Source organism: Acomys russatus, chromosome 25 (genome assembly GCF_903995435.1).
Source record: "Acomys russatus chromosome 25, mAcoRus1.1, whole genome shotgun sequence".
Classification (NCBI taxonomy): domain Eukaryota; kingdom Metazoa; phylum Chordata; class Mammalia; order Rodentia; family Muridae; genus Acomys; species Acomys russatus.
Genome location: NC_067161.1, coordinates 42,888,284 through 42,905,434, shown reverse-complemented (window position 1 = coordinate 42,905,434; position 17,151 = coordinate 42,888,284). Strand labels below are relative to the sequence as shown.

The window sequence follows — 17,151 nt, the reverse complement described above, 5'->3', positions numbered from 1 at the left end:
AAGAAGTGTTTGCAGAGCTGGGTACAGTGGTGCATGCCTGTTAATCCCAGCACTGAGAGAGGCAGAGGCAGAGGCAGAGGCAGGTGGATCTCTGTGAGTTTGAGGCCAGCCTGGTCCTCAAAGGGAGTCCAGGACAGCCGAGGCTACACAAAGAAACCGTGTCTCAAAAAAGGAAAAAAAACAAAAAAAAAAAAACAAAAAAAAGTGTTTGTGACCAATATCCAGCAAAATTAACATTCTTTTCCAGTAAACTTTACCCAACACTTAAATCCCAGCCAATGTCCTCATGGGAAGCAAACAAAAAAGATGCTCCCAGGAATATCTAGAACACACAAGAAAGCTAAAACATTAGTTGTTCCTAAGATATGATAAACTTTCACACATCCATTTGGCAAAATTTACTAAATACCTAACATATGAAGAAGGCCACCATGCTAATAGAGTACAAAGCATTCAGAAAAGCACAGGAATGCCAGCCCGAGGGTGCTGCCAGCAGAAAGAGCATGTGCTGCGTTAGCTGTTCTTATCTTGACATCTAGTGTGGCTATTGCGGAGGCAGCCATACTGCACTTATTGGCCTCAACCTGGGTGTGTGTGTGTGTGTGTGTGTGTGTGTGTGTGTGTGTGTGTGTGTGTTGCATTGCTATTTTTGTTGTTTTTGTTTTTGCAATGCTATTCTGCCTAGGAGGAGTTATGCCAGTATATGTACACTTCTGCTATTAAAGAAAAAAAAAAGGTTATAGAAAACCCAGAGATGAAGCTAGAAATGTGAATTTTGCCTTTGAGAACTAACAGTGAGCTGCACAAGCAGGGCTGTATCTGGGAAGGATGAGGGACAGCAGGTGCTGCCCCCCAAAGGACAGAGGTGTGGGTACATCACTGCTGCTCACAGATGAGCTGTGAGGTCAAGTTCAAAGGAGTGAATAGTGCTGTGGCCTTCTCTCACTACAGCTAATAACACATCTAAGGAAGAAAATAAATCCAGCCCAAGGAAAGCGTAAGGGGTAGCAATCTCCGGCAGAAGCGCGTGTAAGCACAGGGCAGAGCCCCTGACTGTGCCTGGCTCCCACTGACAAACCACCCTTCCTTATTCCATCTAGTAGTTCAGGATCCACCACTTTCCACAGGGGAGACCAGCTGGGGGAACCCGACACAAGTGCCAGAAGGCACATGACGAATTCAGCTCGTGTCCTGTTTTCCTTTAGGAATGGGTTCCTTCAGTAGCATTTCTGGAGTCCATAGTTGTTAGGGATTAGCTGATATTCTGCACTGGGGAGGGATACACGGAGCTGTTTTGTCTGTACTACAGTTTGGATATGGTTTGTCTTCGCCTAGACTCATGCTGAAATGTTATTTCCGGTGTGGAGGTATTAGGAGGAATTATGGATAATCTTAACTGTCGACTTGACTAGATTTGGAATCACTATGGAAACACATCTGTGCGCCTGTGAAGATGCTTCCAGAAAGGTTTTGCTGAAGACCGAGTGAGGAGGGGAAGACGTACCCTAAACATAGACATCACTCTCTCCTGGGCTGGGCTGTAGGCCGGGATACAGGAAAAGCAAGATGAGCAATAGCATCCATCCTCCTCCACGTGCAGACTACACAGTGAGTAGCTGCAGCTGCTGGCCCCTTTGCCATGCTTCTCCCACCGCTGTGATGGACCCTCAAAACTAACCCTTCCTTTCTTAATTTCCTTCCTCTGTCCTGATGCATGGGACCCTCAAAATAAACCCTTCCTTTCTTAAGTATTTATTAAATATTTTGACACAGCCATGAGAAAAATAATGAATACTGAATATAAGGCTTTTTAGGAGTGATGAGGAGTGGGGTACTACCCTGAGGAGTGTATGGGTGCAGCCTCATGGGCTCTCTCTTGCCAGAGGACTAAAGGAAAGCTGGCACCTCCACTCACTCTCTCACCCATGCTTTCTCACATGAGGTAGCTTCTTCCCATTCTGAGTCGAAGCCAGAGCAGCCCTCATCAGACACGGCTGCTCAACTTCAGACTTCCAGCATCTTGAACTAGCAGCTCAAAAAAACCCTTTCTCTTCCGAATTACCCAGTGTCAAGTGCAACGGAAAACAGTTTAAGAGGTTTGGAATATGCTTTTTTGGGGTTGATGACTATATAAAAGCCCAGAACAGCCAAGGCTACACAGAGAAACCCTGTCTTGAAAAACCAAAAAAAGTATCCTCTGTACACAAGGCAGTGCAAAGTCACACACCTGGACTCTTAACACATATAAAAGAAACCTTGTGTATGTATGTAGCATTACCCCTCATGTATTTTTTTCCTTAGACTCTTAACTAAACAATGGCTAGAATCCTATGTTAGTATATAATAATTCTAGTTGGCAGAAATATCAATAAATATTTGAAGCTAAGTGAATAACTTTATTTAAAAATAATTTATTTTAAGTGTGTATTTGTGTGTTGTGCTATAGAGAAAACATACATTTTCCATGTCCTCCAAATAGATTAAATGTATACAAGAAAACTCTAAATTTTATTGTTTTACTTTGGCTGAGCTATAAGAAAGGGTAAATTCATACCTTTAAATCCAACCAGGGTGGGTTAAAGTTAAAGAATTTTACTCAAGAAACCAGGAAGAAAAACAAATTATAACAATTCTTTTAAAAAGAATAAAGGTAAAAATAAATTAAGAGTTCTCTGGAGTGGTTCTCTCTAGGAGCATCTCCAAGTGGAGTGATAAATAGACAAACAATAAGAAGCAATGCCAAAACTAAAAAGCTAAAATAGATAAATAAATAAACAAACAAACAAATCAATAAATAAGTAAATAATTTAGGCTGGGAGTGGTGACTCACACCTTCAATCCCAGCACTTGGGATGCAGAGGCCAACCTGGTCTACAGACCTAGTTCCAGGACAGCCAGGGCTACCCAGAGAAACCCTATCTCTGAAGGTGAGGGAGAAGGTTACAAATAGAACTTGTATACTTGTATAGTAAACTAACTGGTTCACTGTATTTGTGGATTGTGGCCACATATACTCTGTTCTCTTATACAGAAAGATGAAATATTATAATGGGTTTGTATGCATACCTAGGTATATACAAACTGAGAAAAATGTCTAAAAGATATACAACAGAATGTTGGCAGATTTTCCCCCAAGTGGTAGTATTAAAGGCAATGCTTGCTTTCTTTTCTATATTTTACTAAGTCTTATATAATCAATATGTAGTCATTTGACTAGAAATAATTCACTTTTTAAGATGTCAAGTTACTTAAAATGCCAGAGACATGTGACAGACTGAGGAAAGATGTCAGGAAGGTCCATGGGGAGCTGGAGGTAGCTCAGTGGTTTAGAGCACTTACTTTTCCTGCAGAGGACACAGGTACGTACCCAGCACCCACATGGTGGCTCACAGCTATCTATAACTCCCGTTCCAGGAGATAGAATGGTGCTGTCCAGCATCTGTGAGCACGAGAAACACATGCGGTGCACAAACATGCAGGCAAAACACTCACACATATAAAATAAAATAAATCTAAAAAACATGTTTTTTGAAAGAAAGTCCATCTAGGAGATTAAGTAATGAGTGATCTCTTTAAGCAACAAAAGAGAGCATTCTTATTTTACAAGCTGACTTAATGCAAAGCTTCACTTATCAACACACAATTCAAATGAGCACCTGGCTCACAACCACCGTTCTTCCATTCCTTCAGTAAAATAGTTGTGAGTTTACAACACAGGTAAAGATAAAATGTCCTCACACAACCCGCCACCCACCGAGGCGGAAGACAGCAGAGTACAGAACTGGGCTGTGACTGGCCCATCCTAAAATCTCCCAATGAACTCAGAGCACAAACTGCTTTTCAAACACCGACAGCCATGAAATAAGGTGGGAAGATGCTTTCACTCCCCCACCCGCAGCAGCACCCCAAGTCACGGACCCAGAGCTGGAAAGACAGGAACAAGAAGCTAGCTCTCACTCTGAGAGGCAGATGACTACCACACATCACCACCTAACAACATTCCAGCCAAATCAGAGTTATTTTAAAAATGAAAGCCATGATCACCTATTTCATCTTGGGCTCTAAGCTTAAAAAAAAAAAAAAAAAAAAAAAGCCAGGAAATGATTAACAGATTTGAATGATATAATTTAGTACAAAGTTTTGGCAAGGGCTCAAGGAAGCAAGTACTCTCATGAACTGGTGGGAACAAATTGGCATATTATTTCTGGCGGGCAATTTGGCCAAATGTGTTGAAAGTCTTTAAAATGTTTATACTCTTTGACTCACTAAGTCAACGTCTAGGAATTTTTCCTGAAGAAATAATCAGAGATATATAAAAAATTACTTTTTAATATTCTAAGACCAGAAAGAACATACATAACCAATAATATACACATGGCAATAACAGGGGACTAGTGAATATCAAACAGTTACATAATAAATACTAGATGCCATTTAAAACAACATTTTAAAAAGCCAGGGCTAAAATATGCTCGGAAAGTATTAAATACATCAAAAAGTCAATCAATGTATACAGGATGGTTCTAAATTGTCTTTTACCCTATTTTTGTGTGGTGCTAGGGACCGAAGCTGAAGCCTCAGCTACCACCATCCCACCCTGATAGTCCTCATCACTGCTCCATACCATCTGACGCACCTCACTATATTTCCAGCAGTCTCTGAACTATCTGTGTAGAAATCTAAGTGTTTTTACTTTGGAATCCCCAGTGCCAACCTGTCTAAATCCTAGTATATTTTCAAACTTGAATGCTGGATTCACAAATACAGTTGAGTAACTGGTTCTCTTTGCTCTGCCACGTTAACGAGGAGACATGTGAAGGAATACTAGCTGAGAACTCTCCCCTTACCTTAGCCAGCAGGCTGGAAACGTGTTTAACTTCACCATTTGCCTTCAGCAACTCTTGTCGGAGCTCCGTGCACGACAGCTGCAATTGGTCCTTCTCAGCTCGAGCCACTTTCAGCATTTCCTGAACCTCGAAGCTCTCCGCCGTCTGTCCCACGGCGCTGCTGGCCTCCGCGGGCTTCTGCTTATCAGCCTCCAAGTGAGCCTTCAAAGACCCATTCTCCACTTTCAGGTCTTCCACGGTCGCCCTAAACTCCTCCAAGGTTTTGGCCATGGCGGTGCTATTGCCCCGTTCGCGCTCTAGGAAGCCATTCAGCCTTTCATTTTCTTCCTTGAGGTGTTTAATCGTGTCCGCAGCTCCTTGGTTTTCCTCCTCGACCTTCCGCAGGCTGCACGTCAGCTGCTGCTGGATGTTGAGCAGCTTCTCTCTTTCAAAGCGGCTCTTCTCGAGAATGTCGGCGCACCTCTGCTCCAGCTCCAGGACCTTTGCTCCCGGGCCGCTGGGCTCCTCGGTCGTCACCCGCTCCTGCAGAAGGCTGATCAGCTTCTCGTTTTCCTGGCTCAGCTGTTCGGCCCTCTCCCGGTGCTGGTGGAAGGAGGTCTCTAAAATGGTCTTCTCGTCCACCAGCTTCTCGTTCTCGGCTGTGAGCTCCTGCACCATCTGCTGCTGGTCTGACAGTTCCTGTAGGGTAGCCTGCAGCTCCTCCGCCGTGCTGTGCTGACTCTCCTCCATCTTCTGTATCTTCTCAGTGAGAGACGCCAAGGACAGCTCACTGGCATTGTTTGGAGAGCTCCCAGTAGGGGAGCATTTGGAGCCCTTAAAGGGGTAGCTAGTGGCTGACAGGGGCCGAGATGGGGTGTCTGCAGTGATATGCTCAAAATCCGAGGCGTCAGGTGACAGAGAGGCTTTGGTGACATCACTGCTTGAAGATCCTGATGTCCGCAACGTGCTTCCATGTGCGCTTCTCCTGTACTCGTCCGTTTCACTGGACAGTTCGTTTCCAACTGGGCTTCCAAAGCTGGACTCCTGTGTGATGGATGTTGGGCAGCTGCTGTCACCAGTGTGACTTGCTGCCCCTTCCGAATTTGGTGACTGCTCCAGGTAAGTCAGTTTTCTCCTTCAAGGCCTTGTTTTCTTCCTCTAGGTCAGCAAGCTCTTTCTGAAAGGTCTTGTTCTTCTCCTCCAGGGTTCTTATCAGAGGCTCTGTGTCACCTACTGGGGCTGATGTTCCCTCCGTACCCGGGTCTGCAGCACTAGTGTCCTCAGTCCCCAGGGCCCACCTCTCCTTACATTTCTTTAGTTCACTTCGAAGCCTGTTGATTTCACTGTCTTTAGTTTTGGCTTCTGCCAGAAGTTCCCGGACCTGGGTCTCGAGCACCGCCTTCTCTGCGCCGTTGTGCTCTGGCTTAGGTTTGGCAGAGGTGGTCCTCAGGTGCTTGGTGGGAGTGGGGGTGCAGGAGGAAGTTGGACTGGAGCTCACCTTCTTTGAGCTGGACGGACCCCGTGGCACAGACCTCTCTCTTGAGATCGTTACTGAGAGTTCCCGTGGAGCTGGAATGCCTGTCCGTTTGGTTGCTGGAATAGTCCCTGAAGACATAAGATGAAGAAAAAAAAAATTGGAAAAATAAATAAAGTATTGTTATAACAGAACTCAAATGTTTTCAAAATATGGCATAGAGAATGGTATGCCTGTCACCTTCATCCACTTCTTCCTCCTCTAGCTAGTTACTGTTCTGAACAGGGTTTCCATACCTCCTCCCATGAGCTCTCAGCAATCCAGAACAATCCTATCCCTACCACAATTGGTGGTTCAAGGCAGAAACGTAACTCAATTAAGATCTATGGACATAGGCTGGGCGTGTTGGCGCACGCCTTTAATCCCAGCACTCCGGAGGCAGAGGCAGGTGGATCGCTGTGAGTTCGAGGCCAGCCTGGTCTAGAAAGCAACCAGGAACCCAAAGCCGCCACACTAGGCTGGGGACTCAGAGTGGAGAACTGCTTAACCCTCACCAGAGAAGCTTCTCCTTGCAGCGTGAGGAACTTTGGAGCACTCCACCCTAAAAGAGCTGTCCTTATCAAGCCCTCTTCCTCAAGACTTGGGGATCTATGTGGAAGAGAAGGCATAAAGATTTTAAGAGCCAGAGATGGTAGATGACTCCGGTTCCAGGGCATCTGATACTTTCTCCTCCTCCTTCTCTTCCTCCTCCTCCTTATTCATCTCCTCCTCCTCCCTCTTTTAGAGATTTATTTATTATTATGTTTACAGAGCTCTACCTGCATGTACCCCTGCATGCCAGAAGAGGGCATTAAATCACATTATAGATGGTTGTGAGCCACCATGTGGTTGCTGAGTATTGAACTCAGGACCTCTGGAAGGGCAAACAGTGCTCTTAACCGCTGAGCCATCTCTCCAGCCCCACTCCATCCCCCACTTCTAACTTTTGCAGAAAGGGGCACTAGGCCCTCATGTGATACACACTCATGAACATAAAATAATCTAAAAGAAATTAAATTATGCTCTTCAGACACTGAGTACTGTGACAGACTTCTAAAACACGTACACATCTAGTTAACTTGTTTGCATCACACTAAATTACTCAATAAAGAAAAGGTTTAATTATTCTTATAAAATGAAGATTGTAACCACTCAGCAATAAAATGTTTTTGTAACACCAATCCTCTAGAATGAAGTCATTTTGGAGAAGGCCAGGCTAAAGACTGGAAGATCACCAGTGTTTCACAGTAACTGAGTCCAGCCAACAGGCAAATCTGCAGATCTGGGATTATCACAACAGCATCTGCCATTCCTCAAATATCCTTTAAATGAGACTCCTCTTCCTTCCTCCCTCCACTCTCTTTCTAACTTTAGTCATCTGTTGCTTTTCCTTCCTTTGCTGCCAAAGTCTGGTCTGTTCTTCTTGTAATTATCACCTGTGGCTTGTATAAACCACTCAAAAAAAAAATTCAACAGCAAACCAAAGTTTATTTATGAAATACACCTAGTATGTTATGAAACATAATGCAAAGATCTGTTGCATCTACTCTTTTCTCTTTGTTAAAACTACACTGGTCTTTTCTCTAAGGCTTTCTGTGTCTCTGACGCTCTCAGTTCTGTCTAAGGACCTTCAAATCACATTCAAACTCTCCCTCCTCTCTTCTTTTTGCCCACCAGTTAGCCAGCAAATCTTATCAACTATTTTAGAAATGGTCCTATGTTTTTCCTTTCCTTTTGTTTTGGTCTGAACCTAGAATATTCTATCTAAATTTCTGAGATCTCTTTTTCGCAGGACTTCCGGATTCCAACCACGCATACCTTTAGGACAAACTGAACCATCAGTTAAGCATCTTATCCTTATTTCTGTCACAGAATCTGTGTCTCTTTTTGTTTTGTTTTGTTTCCAGATAGGGTCTATGTACCTCTGGCTAGTTAGATCTCTCTATGAAGCCTAGGCTGGCCCCAAAATCATAGAGATCTGCCTGCCTCTGCCTCCCTAGTGTTGGGATTAAAGGCATATGCCACCATGCCAGGCCAGAATCTGTTTCTTATCAAGTCTGTGCCAATATTAAACATCTTCTTGTTCTGGCCACTGTTCAACCTCATTCACGTCTCCTTGACTCTCAACACACCCAGATAACACTAGTCAGTATCCTCAACATTACACATGGGCAAAGACTTTCCAGTGTGGCTGCCTTTGGGTACACAGACTCCCAACAGTAGTCCCTTACTGACACTTAGTAAGTCCAATAAACTCATCAGTTCTCCAGGGTGAACTTTAACGGAACTGAACCTTGGTTTGTCTTTGGGGCCTTATGGAAGGGGACATACATTGTTTAGCTCCTTCTCCCTGCCTGGGAAAAATTTTATTTTTACAACAAATAGTAAGTTCCTTGGTTAATGCTATTATGTCTTGTGGTATTCAGAAAGAGAACCAGCAAATAGAAGAAAATGTTACAACGTAAAAATGGAAATTGCTTTACAAGAAGATATTCTTATATATAAAAATTAAGATGGTTAGATGTTTACAGAGTGGAAAACTAGAAAGCTGACACAAATTATCAAGGTCTGAGTAATTTATCTAAGGTACATAAAGGATGAAACTTAGAGATGCAATACATATGGTTATTAAAGTTTCAAAGATCAACAACTGAAAGGACTGGCTAAAAATGTGTATAGCTAATCAAATGAAATGGTTGGTTATTGAAATATATTCAGTAGTTAAAAATACTATATTGATATAACTGATCTTCTGGCTGCTCAATAGCCAGACTCAGAAGTATACTAATGTGGCCAGAGGGACCAAAAGGTAGAAGAGTTCCCTTTTGCCACCCAAGATCAGTGAGGTCCAGGGAACTGTGAGCCATCCCTTGAAATGTCCTGTAATTGGAAAGCCGCCTGCTCTCCTGCTCTGGAGAGCCTTTGTACTCTAACCAGCATAAGTCCACAAAGCCAAGGGTCAACATGGAGGAAGAGTTTCCTCACTGCTTCCAAAGAAAGTCACAGTTGGGTCAAGCATGGCCTTTTACTTAGCCTCCCAAATATGGGACAACTGATAAAAGAAAGGCTAAGAGTGGCCAAAGGTTCCTCTCAAGCCCAAGTGATGAGATCAGTCTTGATAGTTTAAAAAAAAAAAAAAAATCTTTTTTTTTTTTTAAATTTTGATCACCTGCATGGTCTTAACCAAAGACTACCAAGGTTGGTAACAGTCCCAAACACCAGACATGAGATGTTATTTAGACAATTGTATTTCACTAATTATTTGCTTCTTGGTTTAAAAAAATGATGTTGTCCAGATGTAAGACTTCAGAGCTTGGCTCACTACAGCACCTGTCTATAGCCAAGAGAAACTAGTCCAGTAATGTTTATAGGCCCAGCTCTATTCTGAGCCTGCTTCTGAGTCCATCTGACACTGTTAGGTAAGTAGCTGAAAGCTTTGGCATCAAGGCGAGCATCTCCATCACCATGCTTTCCCTGCCATGGAACTGTGGGCTATGGTAAACCCTTCCCCTCATTTGGTCAAGGTGGTGAGAAAAGTGACTAACAGAAACCTGGTGCTGAGAAGGAAGTAGGCCACTGCTGTGAGAAACCCAGACACATCAACTGAAAGCTTTGAGAACTGGTTTGTGGAAGAGTCTGGAATGGTAGGCTAATGAGAAACTTTAGAACCTAGTCAGTGATCAATGGGGGATTTTATGGTTTGGATGACCAATATCACAAGAAATACACACAGCAAACTATTTCAGAGGTTTCAGAGGGGAACATGGATTCAGTCAGGACCTAGGCTAGAAACCATTAGTGTTCCATTCTGGCAAAGGACCTGACTGCACTCTGCTTGAGTCCTGAAAATATGAGTAACACTGAATATTAAAAAGTGATGGGCTAATTTGCTTGGTGGGAGATTTCCAGAGAGCATAGCATTTAGATTGTAGCATAAATATTGCATTTACCTAGATGGATAGTGAGTAGAAAGCAGAGAGGAAAGGACTTAAAGCTCAGGACAGGGAGGGAACAGAAAAAGGAAATATAGTTATTAAAGATTAAGGTTGAGCCTCTCTGGCTTTGTGCTGGGACAAAGAGGGAGGAACCTGACCTCACCCATTGAGAGCTCTAGGGCATAAAATGTAAATTCATTTTCAAGTTCCTGGAAAGAGCCTTCAGGATACCTTGGTGAAAAATGGTGCCTCAGGAAGTGTTTTGGCAGGTTTAGCTATGAAGGCTGAGTCTGCTGAGGCCATAGGGAGCCAGGCTACATCTTAAGCTGTAAGCAGAATTTGTCATCATACATGTGCTGCTGGTTTTGGAGATATGCAAAATGCAAGAAGGTATCATGGAGGCTTGTGTTGACATTCCAGAAAGTTGCTGAGGCAGGTAATGGTCAGCAGGGTCAAATTCCTTGTGGGGCTCAGGCCGTGAGTGAAGCTGGGAAAGTGAAGCCTAAGCCACAAAAGTTTTGGAAATTCCAGGATGTTGCAAATGCCGGGAATGTGGAAAATTCACCAGGGAAAGCCAGACTAGGAGAGAGACCACATGTCCCCTGACATCCCCTCAACAGACTTGAAGAGGTGGGGCTATCGAGGCCCAATGGAGCCCCCTAGGATGTCATCACAAATCTCAGCTGTAAGACACAAAGCTACAGGTTTCTGGGTCTTCTTTTGATCCTGTCTGTCCTCGCTGTGCCCTGCTCCACTAATTCCTTCTTTTAGATAGGAAGGTTTACTTGATGCTTTGTATAATGCGTGTAACTTGTTGGGTTGTTTTTGGTTTTTTGTTTTGTTTTTTAATTTTACACAGGCTTAAAGTTATGAGTTTGACAATGTCAACTGTACAACTTTGGAGATTTCATAAAATTAATTAAAAGCACTATTGTATTAGTTTGAGCCTATAGGGGCCAGAGGTAAAGCGAATATATCATTCACATGCCTCCCACAGTGTCAGTGTTTGAACACCAGGTCCCCAGCTGGTGGCTCTGCTCTGAGAGGTTGTGGAACCTTTAACTGGTGTGACTCAGCTAGAAGTAGGTCACTGGGGACAATCTTTGGGCTATACAGCCCTGGTTTGCCATGGTTCTCTTTCTCTCTCACCACTTTCCCTCTTCCCGGCTGCTGTGACAATATCACCAGTTCCAACTTCAGGTGACAAGGCTAGAAGTAAAATAAATCCTTCTTCCCTCAAGCTGTCTTTTTTCGGTATTTGTGGGGAGGGGGGTGGAAATGACAACACAACAGTCACAAGAAAAATAACTACTACAGCTGCCCAGGAGCAAGCGTGGAAGACACGTCTAGGCTAGTTGAAGAGGTCAGAGTGCCAGAGAGGGGGGGTCTTTTACAGGACATCTAATTATATGAAGAAGATGGGAAAAAAGTAAGATAAAACAAAAATAGTGAAACACCCAAAACGTTACTCAACACAAGGAGCTAGAAAAAACAGGCAATACAACTATAACCCATGACTTTATCCTGCAGGGAGGATGAGATACAAGTCACAATGCCATCAACACTACATAAGCTGCCTATACACAGAGCATGGGAAACTATTTCCAAGATGACTTTAATATTACGATGCTTTGTTTTGGTCTTGGTTTGGTTTTTTTGGGGGGAGGGGTAGGTGTTTTTGGTTTTGTTTTTTGGCTTTTCAAGACAGGGTTTCTTTGGGTAGCCTTGACTATCCTGGACTTGCTTTGTAGACCAGGCTGGCCTTGAACTCACAGCGATCCACCTGCCTCTGCCTCCAAAATGCTGGATTAAAGCTTGTGTCACCATGCCCGGCTCTGGGTTTTAGTTTTTCAAGACAGGGTTTCTCTGTGTAGCCCTGGCTGTCCTAGACTCATTTTGTAAACCAGGCTAGCCTGGAACTCACAGAGATCCGCCTGCCTCTATCTCCCTAAGTGCTGTGATTACAGGCCTGCACCACCATGCCCGGTTGAATATTATCATGCTTAAAGGTGAAAAAGTTAAAGAACAGATGAAGAAACTGAACCACAGATATCAAGGTAGACAGGGCTGGAAGGCAAAGAGGATAGTAGCATTAGTATCTACATTGCCCTTACTAATACAGTCAAAAACTCTACAAACAGTTGACACAGTAGAGCTAAAGATGTAATGCATTATTAAAAGTGACAACAACAACAAAGACTAAAAGCAGTGAGGTGCAAAGTTAAGTTTCTTGTCACTGCTGTGACAAGAAAAAAAGCCACAAATTTGAAACTAATAACAGCAATGTCGAGAAAGGAAGATAAGCCACAGCCAGGGACATCTAATAAAGGACAGTTATTTACAGTGTATAAAGAACTCTTGGGGACTGGAGAGATGGCTTAGAGGGTAAGAGCACTGTCTGCGCTTCCAGAGGTCCTGAGTTCAATTCCCAGCAACCACATGGTGGCTCACAGCCATCTATAAAGTGATCTGGCCTGCAGGTGTGCATGCAAATAGAGCACTCGTACATTAAATAAATGAATAAATAAACAAACTTTTAAAAAAAAGAGCTCTTAAAGCTCAGTAACTCGGAAACAATAGATATCTCACTAACCAAGATACACAGGTGGAAAACAGACATCTGAAAAGCTCTCCCACAACATCGTTAGTGGATTGCAACTACAACAGGGAAAGCTGAGCATGGGTGCTCACACCTATAAGCTCAGCAACTGGGTTGCAAATACAGGATGCCAGCCAAGTGTTTGAAGAGAGCACAGACTACATGTGAGACCCTGCCTTAAAACAAAACCCCCCAACAACAGTGTGATACCTTTACACACGAATCACGGTTTCACAGTCTCTTAGTTTCTTTTCTGTTGTGATAAAACACCCTGAGGAAAAGCAACCTTAGGGAGAAGCAGGGTATTTCAGCTCACAACTCCAGGTTACAGGCCATACTTGTGGGGAAGCCAAGGCAGGGACTTGAAACCGCTGCTCATAGCCACAGTTAAGAGTAGCAAGAATGGATGCATGCCTACTCGTGTTCAGTGCCCTCTCTGCACTGAGACAGCAAGACCCAACCCCTGAGGATGCTGCAGCCCACTTTTTAGGCTAGAATGTAGTCAAAACAAAGCCCCACAGACATGCCCACCTGAGCTAGACACGCCCTCATTACCACTCTAGACTGTGTCAGTTGACAAAAGTAGCCATTACAGTATGACAACAACTGGAACTCTCATTGCTGATGGAAACCTAAATGTTATAGCAACAGTGAAAGACAGTGTTTTCTTACAAACTGTATTAACCTACACAATACATACATTACATGACCCAATAATACACTACTTGTTTAACTAAATAAGCTGAGATGTTATGTCCACGCAAAAACTCATAACATCAGCGGTTTTCAGCCTGTGGGTTACAATACCTTTGGGGGTCAAACAACCCTTTCAGAGGGGTCATCTAAGACCAGAAGACACCGATATTTACATTACGATTCATAACATAGCAAAATTAATTATGAAATAACATAAAAATAATTTTATGGTTGGGGGCAGTCACCACACCATGAGGAACTGTATTAAAGGGTCACAGCATTAAGAAGGTTGAGAACCAAAAAGGAAAAAAAAAAAAAGTTTGATAATCACTGTCATACATGGATATTTTTAGTTGCTTACTCATAATGACCAAAACTGGGAAGCAACCACAATGTTCTTCAGTGGGTAAATGTATGTTATGGAATATTATATAATGCTTAAGAAAAGAGCCATTGAGCTATGTTAGTCAGCTATCTGTTACTATAATAAACCCCTAAGATAATCAACTTATTAAGATAAGAGTTATCATGGCTTAGTTTTTGAGGCTTAAGTCTATTGGTTCAGTCCACAGGTTTTTGGCTTGTGGCAGCCTGTAACCATACACATCTCAGGCAAAAACATTCACTCTATAACCAGAAACAAATGGGAACGGTTAGAGAGCAGGGCCCCACAATCTCCTTCAAAGGCACGCCCCATCACCCAAAGGCCTCCCATCAGGCCCTACCTTTTCAGCTTCCACGACCACACTAGTAAACTAGTCTACATGGCCCTTAATGTGGGATTTTAGGGGACACTTTATCCAAACATGAAGCAGAAGTCAAGAAAAAGACACGGGAGAACTTGTAAGGGTGCACTAGTGAGTAAAGGGAGCCAATCTGGTAAGGCTGCATTCTGTATGGTTGCCATACTTGGTATTCCAGAAAACACAAAACTATGACCGCAGTAAAAAGGTCAGTTAGGGCTTAGGAGGAGGACAAATAGGCAACGTACAGAAAATGTTCTGCATGATGCTAAAACAGTGGCTACATTGTTGGTTTTGTTTTTTAACAATTAGACTTTATTATACAACTTAGTTATTTTACACAAGAGGGGAAAAAGGTTAAAGGGAAATAAGAGTAAACCTTTTGGTATCTGTTTCACGGGACGGATCTTTAGGTGTTGTTGGCCTGTATGCTGGTCGTCTCTCTGATCTCAACGTGTGTTCTTGTTTTGACCTGTAGCCTTTTCTCGTCCTTTCTGTTTGTTGTCTTTTTCTAGCCCACAAAGGCGGGTCTCTTTTTAGGATCCCTCTTCTCATCTATGTTTGATTAGAAACACAATTGTCTGGCTGGAGTCTCTAGTTTTTTTGAAATTTGGGCCCAGGATGGTTTTTCTCAGTCTTTAACAATGTTCATCTCGGTGGGGTATTGGTGGTGTTTTTAGGCAGCGGAGCCAGAGGTAAGACCCACCTAGACTGTTTTTATCTGAGATGTTTTACACACCACCAAGGTTGAACACCAGTGTAAACTATGGACTCTGAGTGATAATGATGTACCAGTACAGGGTCCCCTAAAACAAGCATGCTGAGCCAGGCACGGTGGCGCACACCTTTAATCCAAGCACTTGGGAGGCAGGGGCAGGCGGACCGCTGTGAGTTCGAGGCCAGCCTGATCTACAAAAGGAGTCTAGGATAGCCAGGGCTGTTACACAGAAAAATCCTGTCTTGAAAAAAACAAAAGAAGGGACTGGAGAGATGGCTCAGTGGTTAAGAGTGCCACCTGTTCTTCCAAAAGTCCCGAGTTCAATTCCCAGCAACTACATGGTGGCTCACAACCATCTATCATGTGATCTGATGCCCTCTTCTGGCCTGCAGGTGAACATGCAGGCAGAACACTGTATACAAAATAATAAATAAATCTTTAAACAAAACAAAAACAATCACACTGGTCTGGTGAGGAGTGTTGATGATGGACGGCTGTATCCATATGTGAGCAGGAGGTATTGTACTTAAAACTGATCTAAGAAAATAAAGTTTATGTAGACATTCATTTATTGCATTTATTTATTGTAGGGGGCACACCTGCTATAGCTTATGTGTAGAGCTCAAAAGACAAATTGTAGGAGTTGGTTCACTCCTTCAACTGAGACTTATAAGGGGTAAGTGAGTTCCATGGATCAAACTGAGGCCATCAGGCTTGGCGGCAAGAGCCCTTACTTGGCGCCATCTCTCGGCTCCCTGTGCATGTAATTTTAAGTGGCAGTAATAAGCATGATCAAATAGTTGCCTCTGAGAAGCATAAGATGTGAAAAAGTAAGGCAGCTCTGCTCTGGATTCTCTCTCTCTCTCTCACTCTCTCTCTCTCTTTCTCTCTCTTTTTTGTTTTGTTTTGTTTTGGTTTTGGTTTTGGTTTTTTTGAGACAGGGTTTCTCTTGTAGTCCTGGTTGTCCTAGACTTGCTTTGTAGACCAGTCTGTCCTTGAACTCACAGAGATCCGCCTGCCTCTGCCTCCCACGTGCTGGGATTAAAGGTGTGCGCCACCACACCTAGCTCTGCTCTAGATTCTCATCAGCTCCTGTCCTCTTTGTTGTTGTTTTTTGGTTTGGCTTTTTGTTTTGGTTTGGTTTTTAGTTTTTCCAGACAAGGTTTCTCTGTGTAACCGCTCTAGCTGTCCTGGAACTCACTCTGTAGACCAGGCTGTCCTTGAACTCACAGAGATCCACCTACCTCTACCTCCTGAGTGCTGGGATTAAAGGCCTGTGCCACCACAGCCAGGCCCTGTCCTCTTTCATTCTGACAAGTACAATCAAATTAAGAAAAGCCACGTGAACATTCCTCCAGTGTGTAGGCAGGCAATCAACAATCTTGGCTTTACAGGTAGTACTGAGCCTTTGGACTTAGAACAAATGAGATTAAAAAAAAAAAAGTCTGAGATAATTCAGCAGGCACTCTGCTATAAGGAACTATGTTATTGCCTTGCAGCCCCACCTTAACTGTGTAGGAAGAATTTTTCCAGGGCGGGGCTGCCTTTCAGGAGCTTTGGTGTTGTGTTTTCAAGAGATGTACATTCTCCAAATAAAGTTAGTGGAGACTGCTTTGAAAATCAAACAGTAGGGAAAACATGAGCTCTACATTCACCCAGAACAGCTGAATTACTTGGTCACTTTGCTAAAAGCAAAAAGTAGCTTCAATGTTTATAGAGATGTTTTTGTAAAAAGACAACTGGATCTTTTTTTAAGAATGCAAAATTAATTTAACTCATTCTGCTTACTAAGCAGCTTGGGTTAGAATTTAAAACACTTGTAAATCTACACCGTTCTCTTTTCCAAACGCTCACTCCATGCCATGGCCACTGTGAGCAGCACGCCACAGAGGGGGGCAGTACGGCTCCTGAACAAAAGACCCCTAACACTCAGAAGGGGGCTCCAGCTTAAAAGAGGACACAGTGACTGCTCTGTGCTGAGTTACAGCAGGACACAGGGGAACACAAAGCAGCAGTGTGTGAGGAAAGATAATGCTATGGTCTGAGCACTCTCACAGGCAGCCCACACACTGCCTGTTCTGCCCCATCTCCAGAAGCCAAAATGCAAAATGGCTCTGGAAA

General features: G+C 43.3%; 1 protein-coding gene across 1 annotated transcript in view; it reads right to left on the bottom strand.

Annotated features, from left to right (window-relative positions):
* Nucleotides 1–17,151, bottom strand: part of Specc1 (sperm antigen with calponin homology and coiled-coil domains 1) — a 247,034-nt gene that overhangs the window by 90,768 nt on the left and 139,115 nt on the right. The window contains 2 exon segments of the mRNA XM_051168370.1: nucleotides 4,848–5,957; nucleotides 5,959–6,431. Coding sequence (XP_051024327.1) covers nucleotides 4,848–5,957; nucleotides 5,959–6,431 — 1,583 coding nt within the window.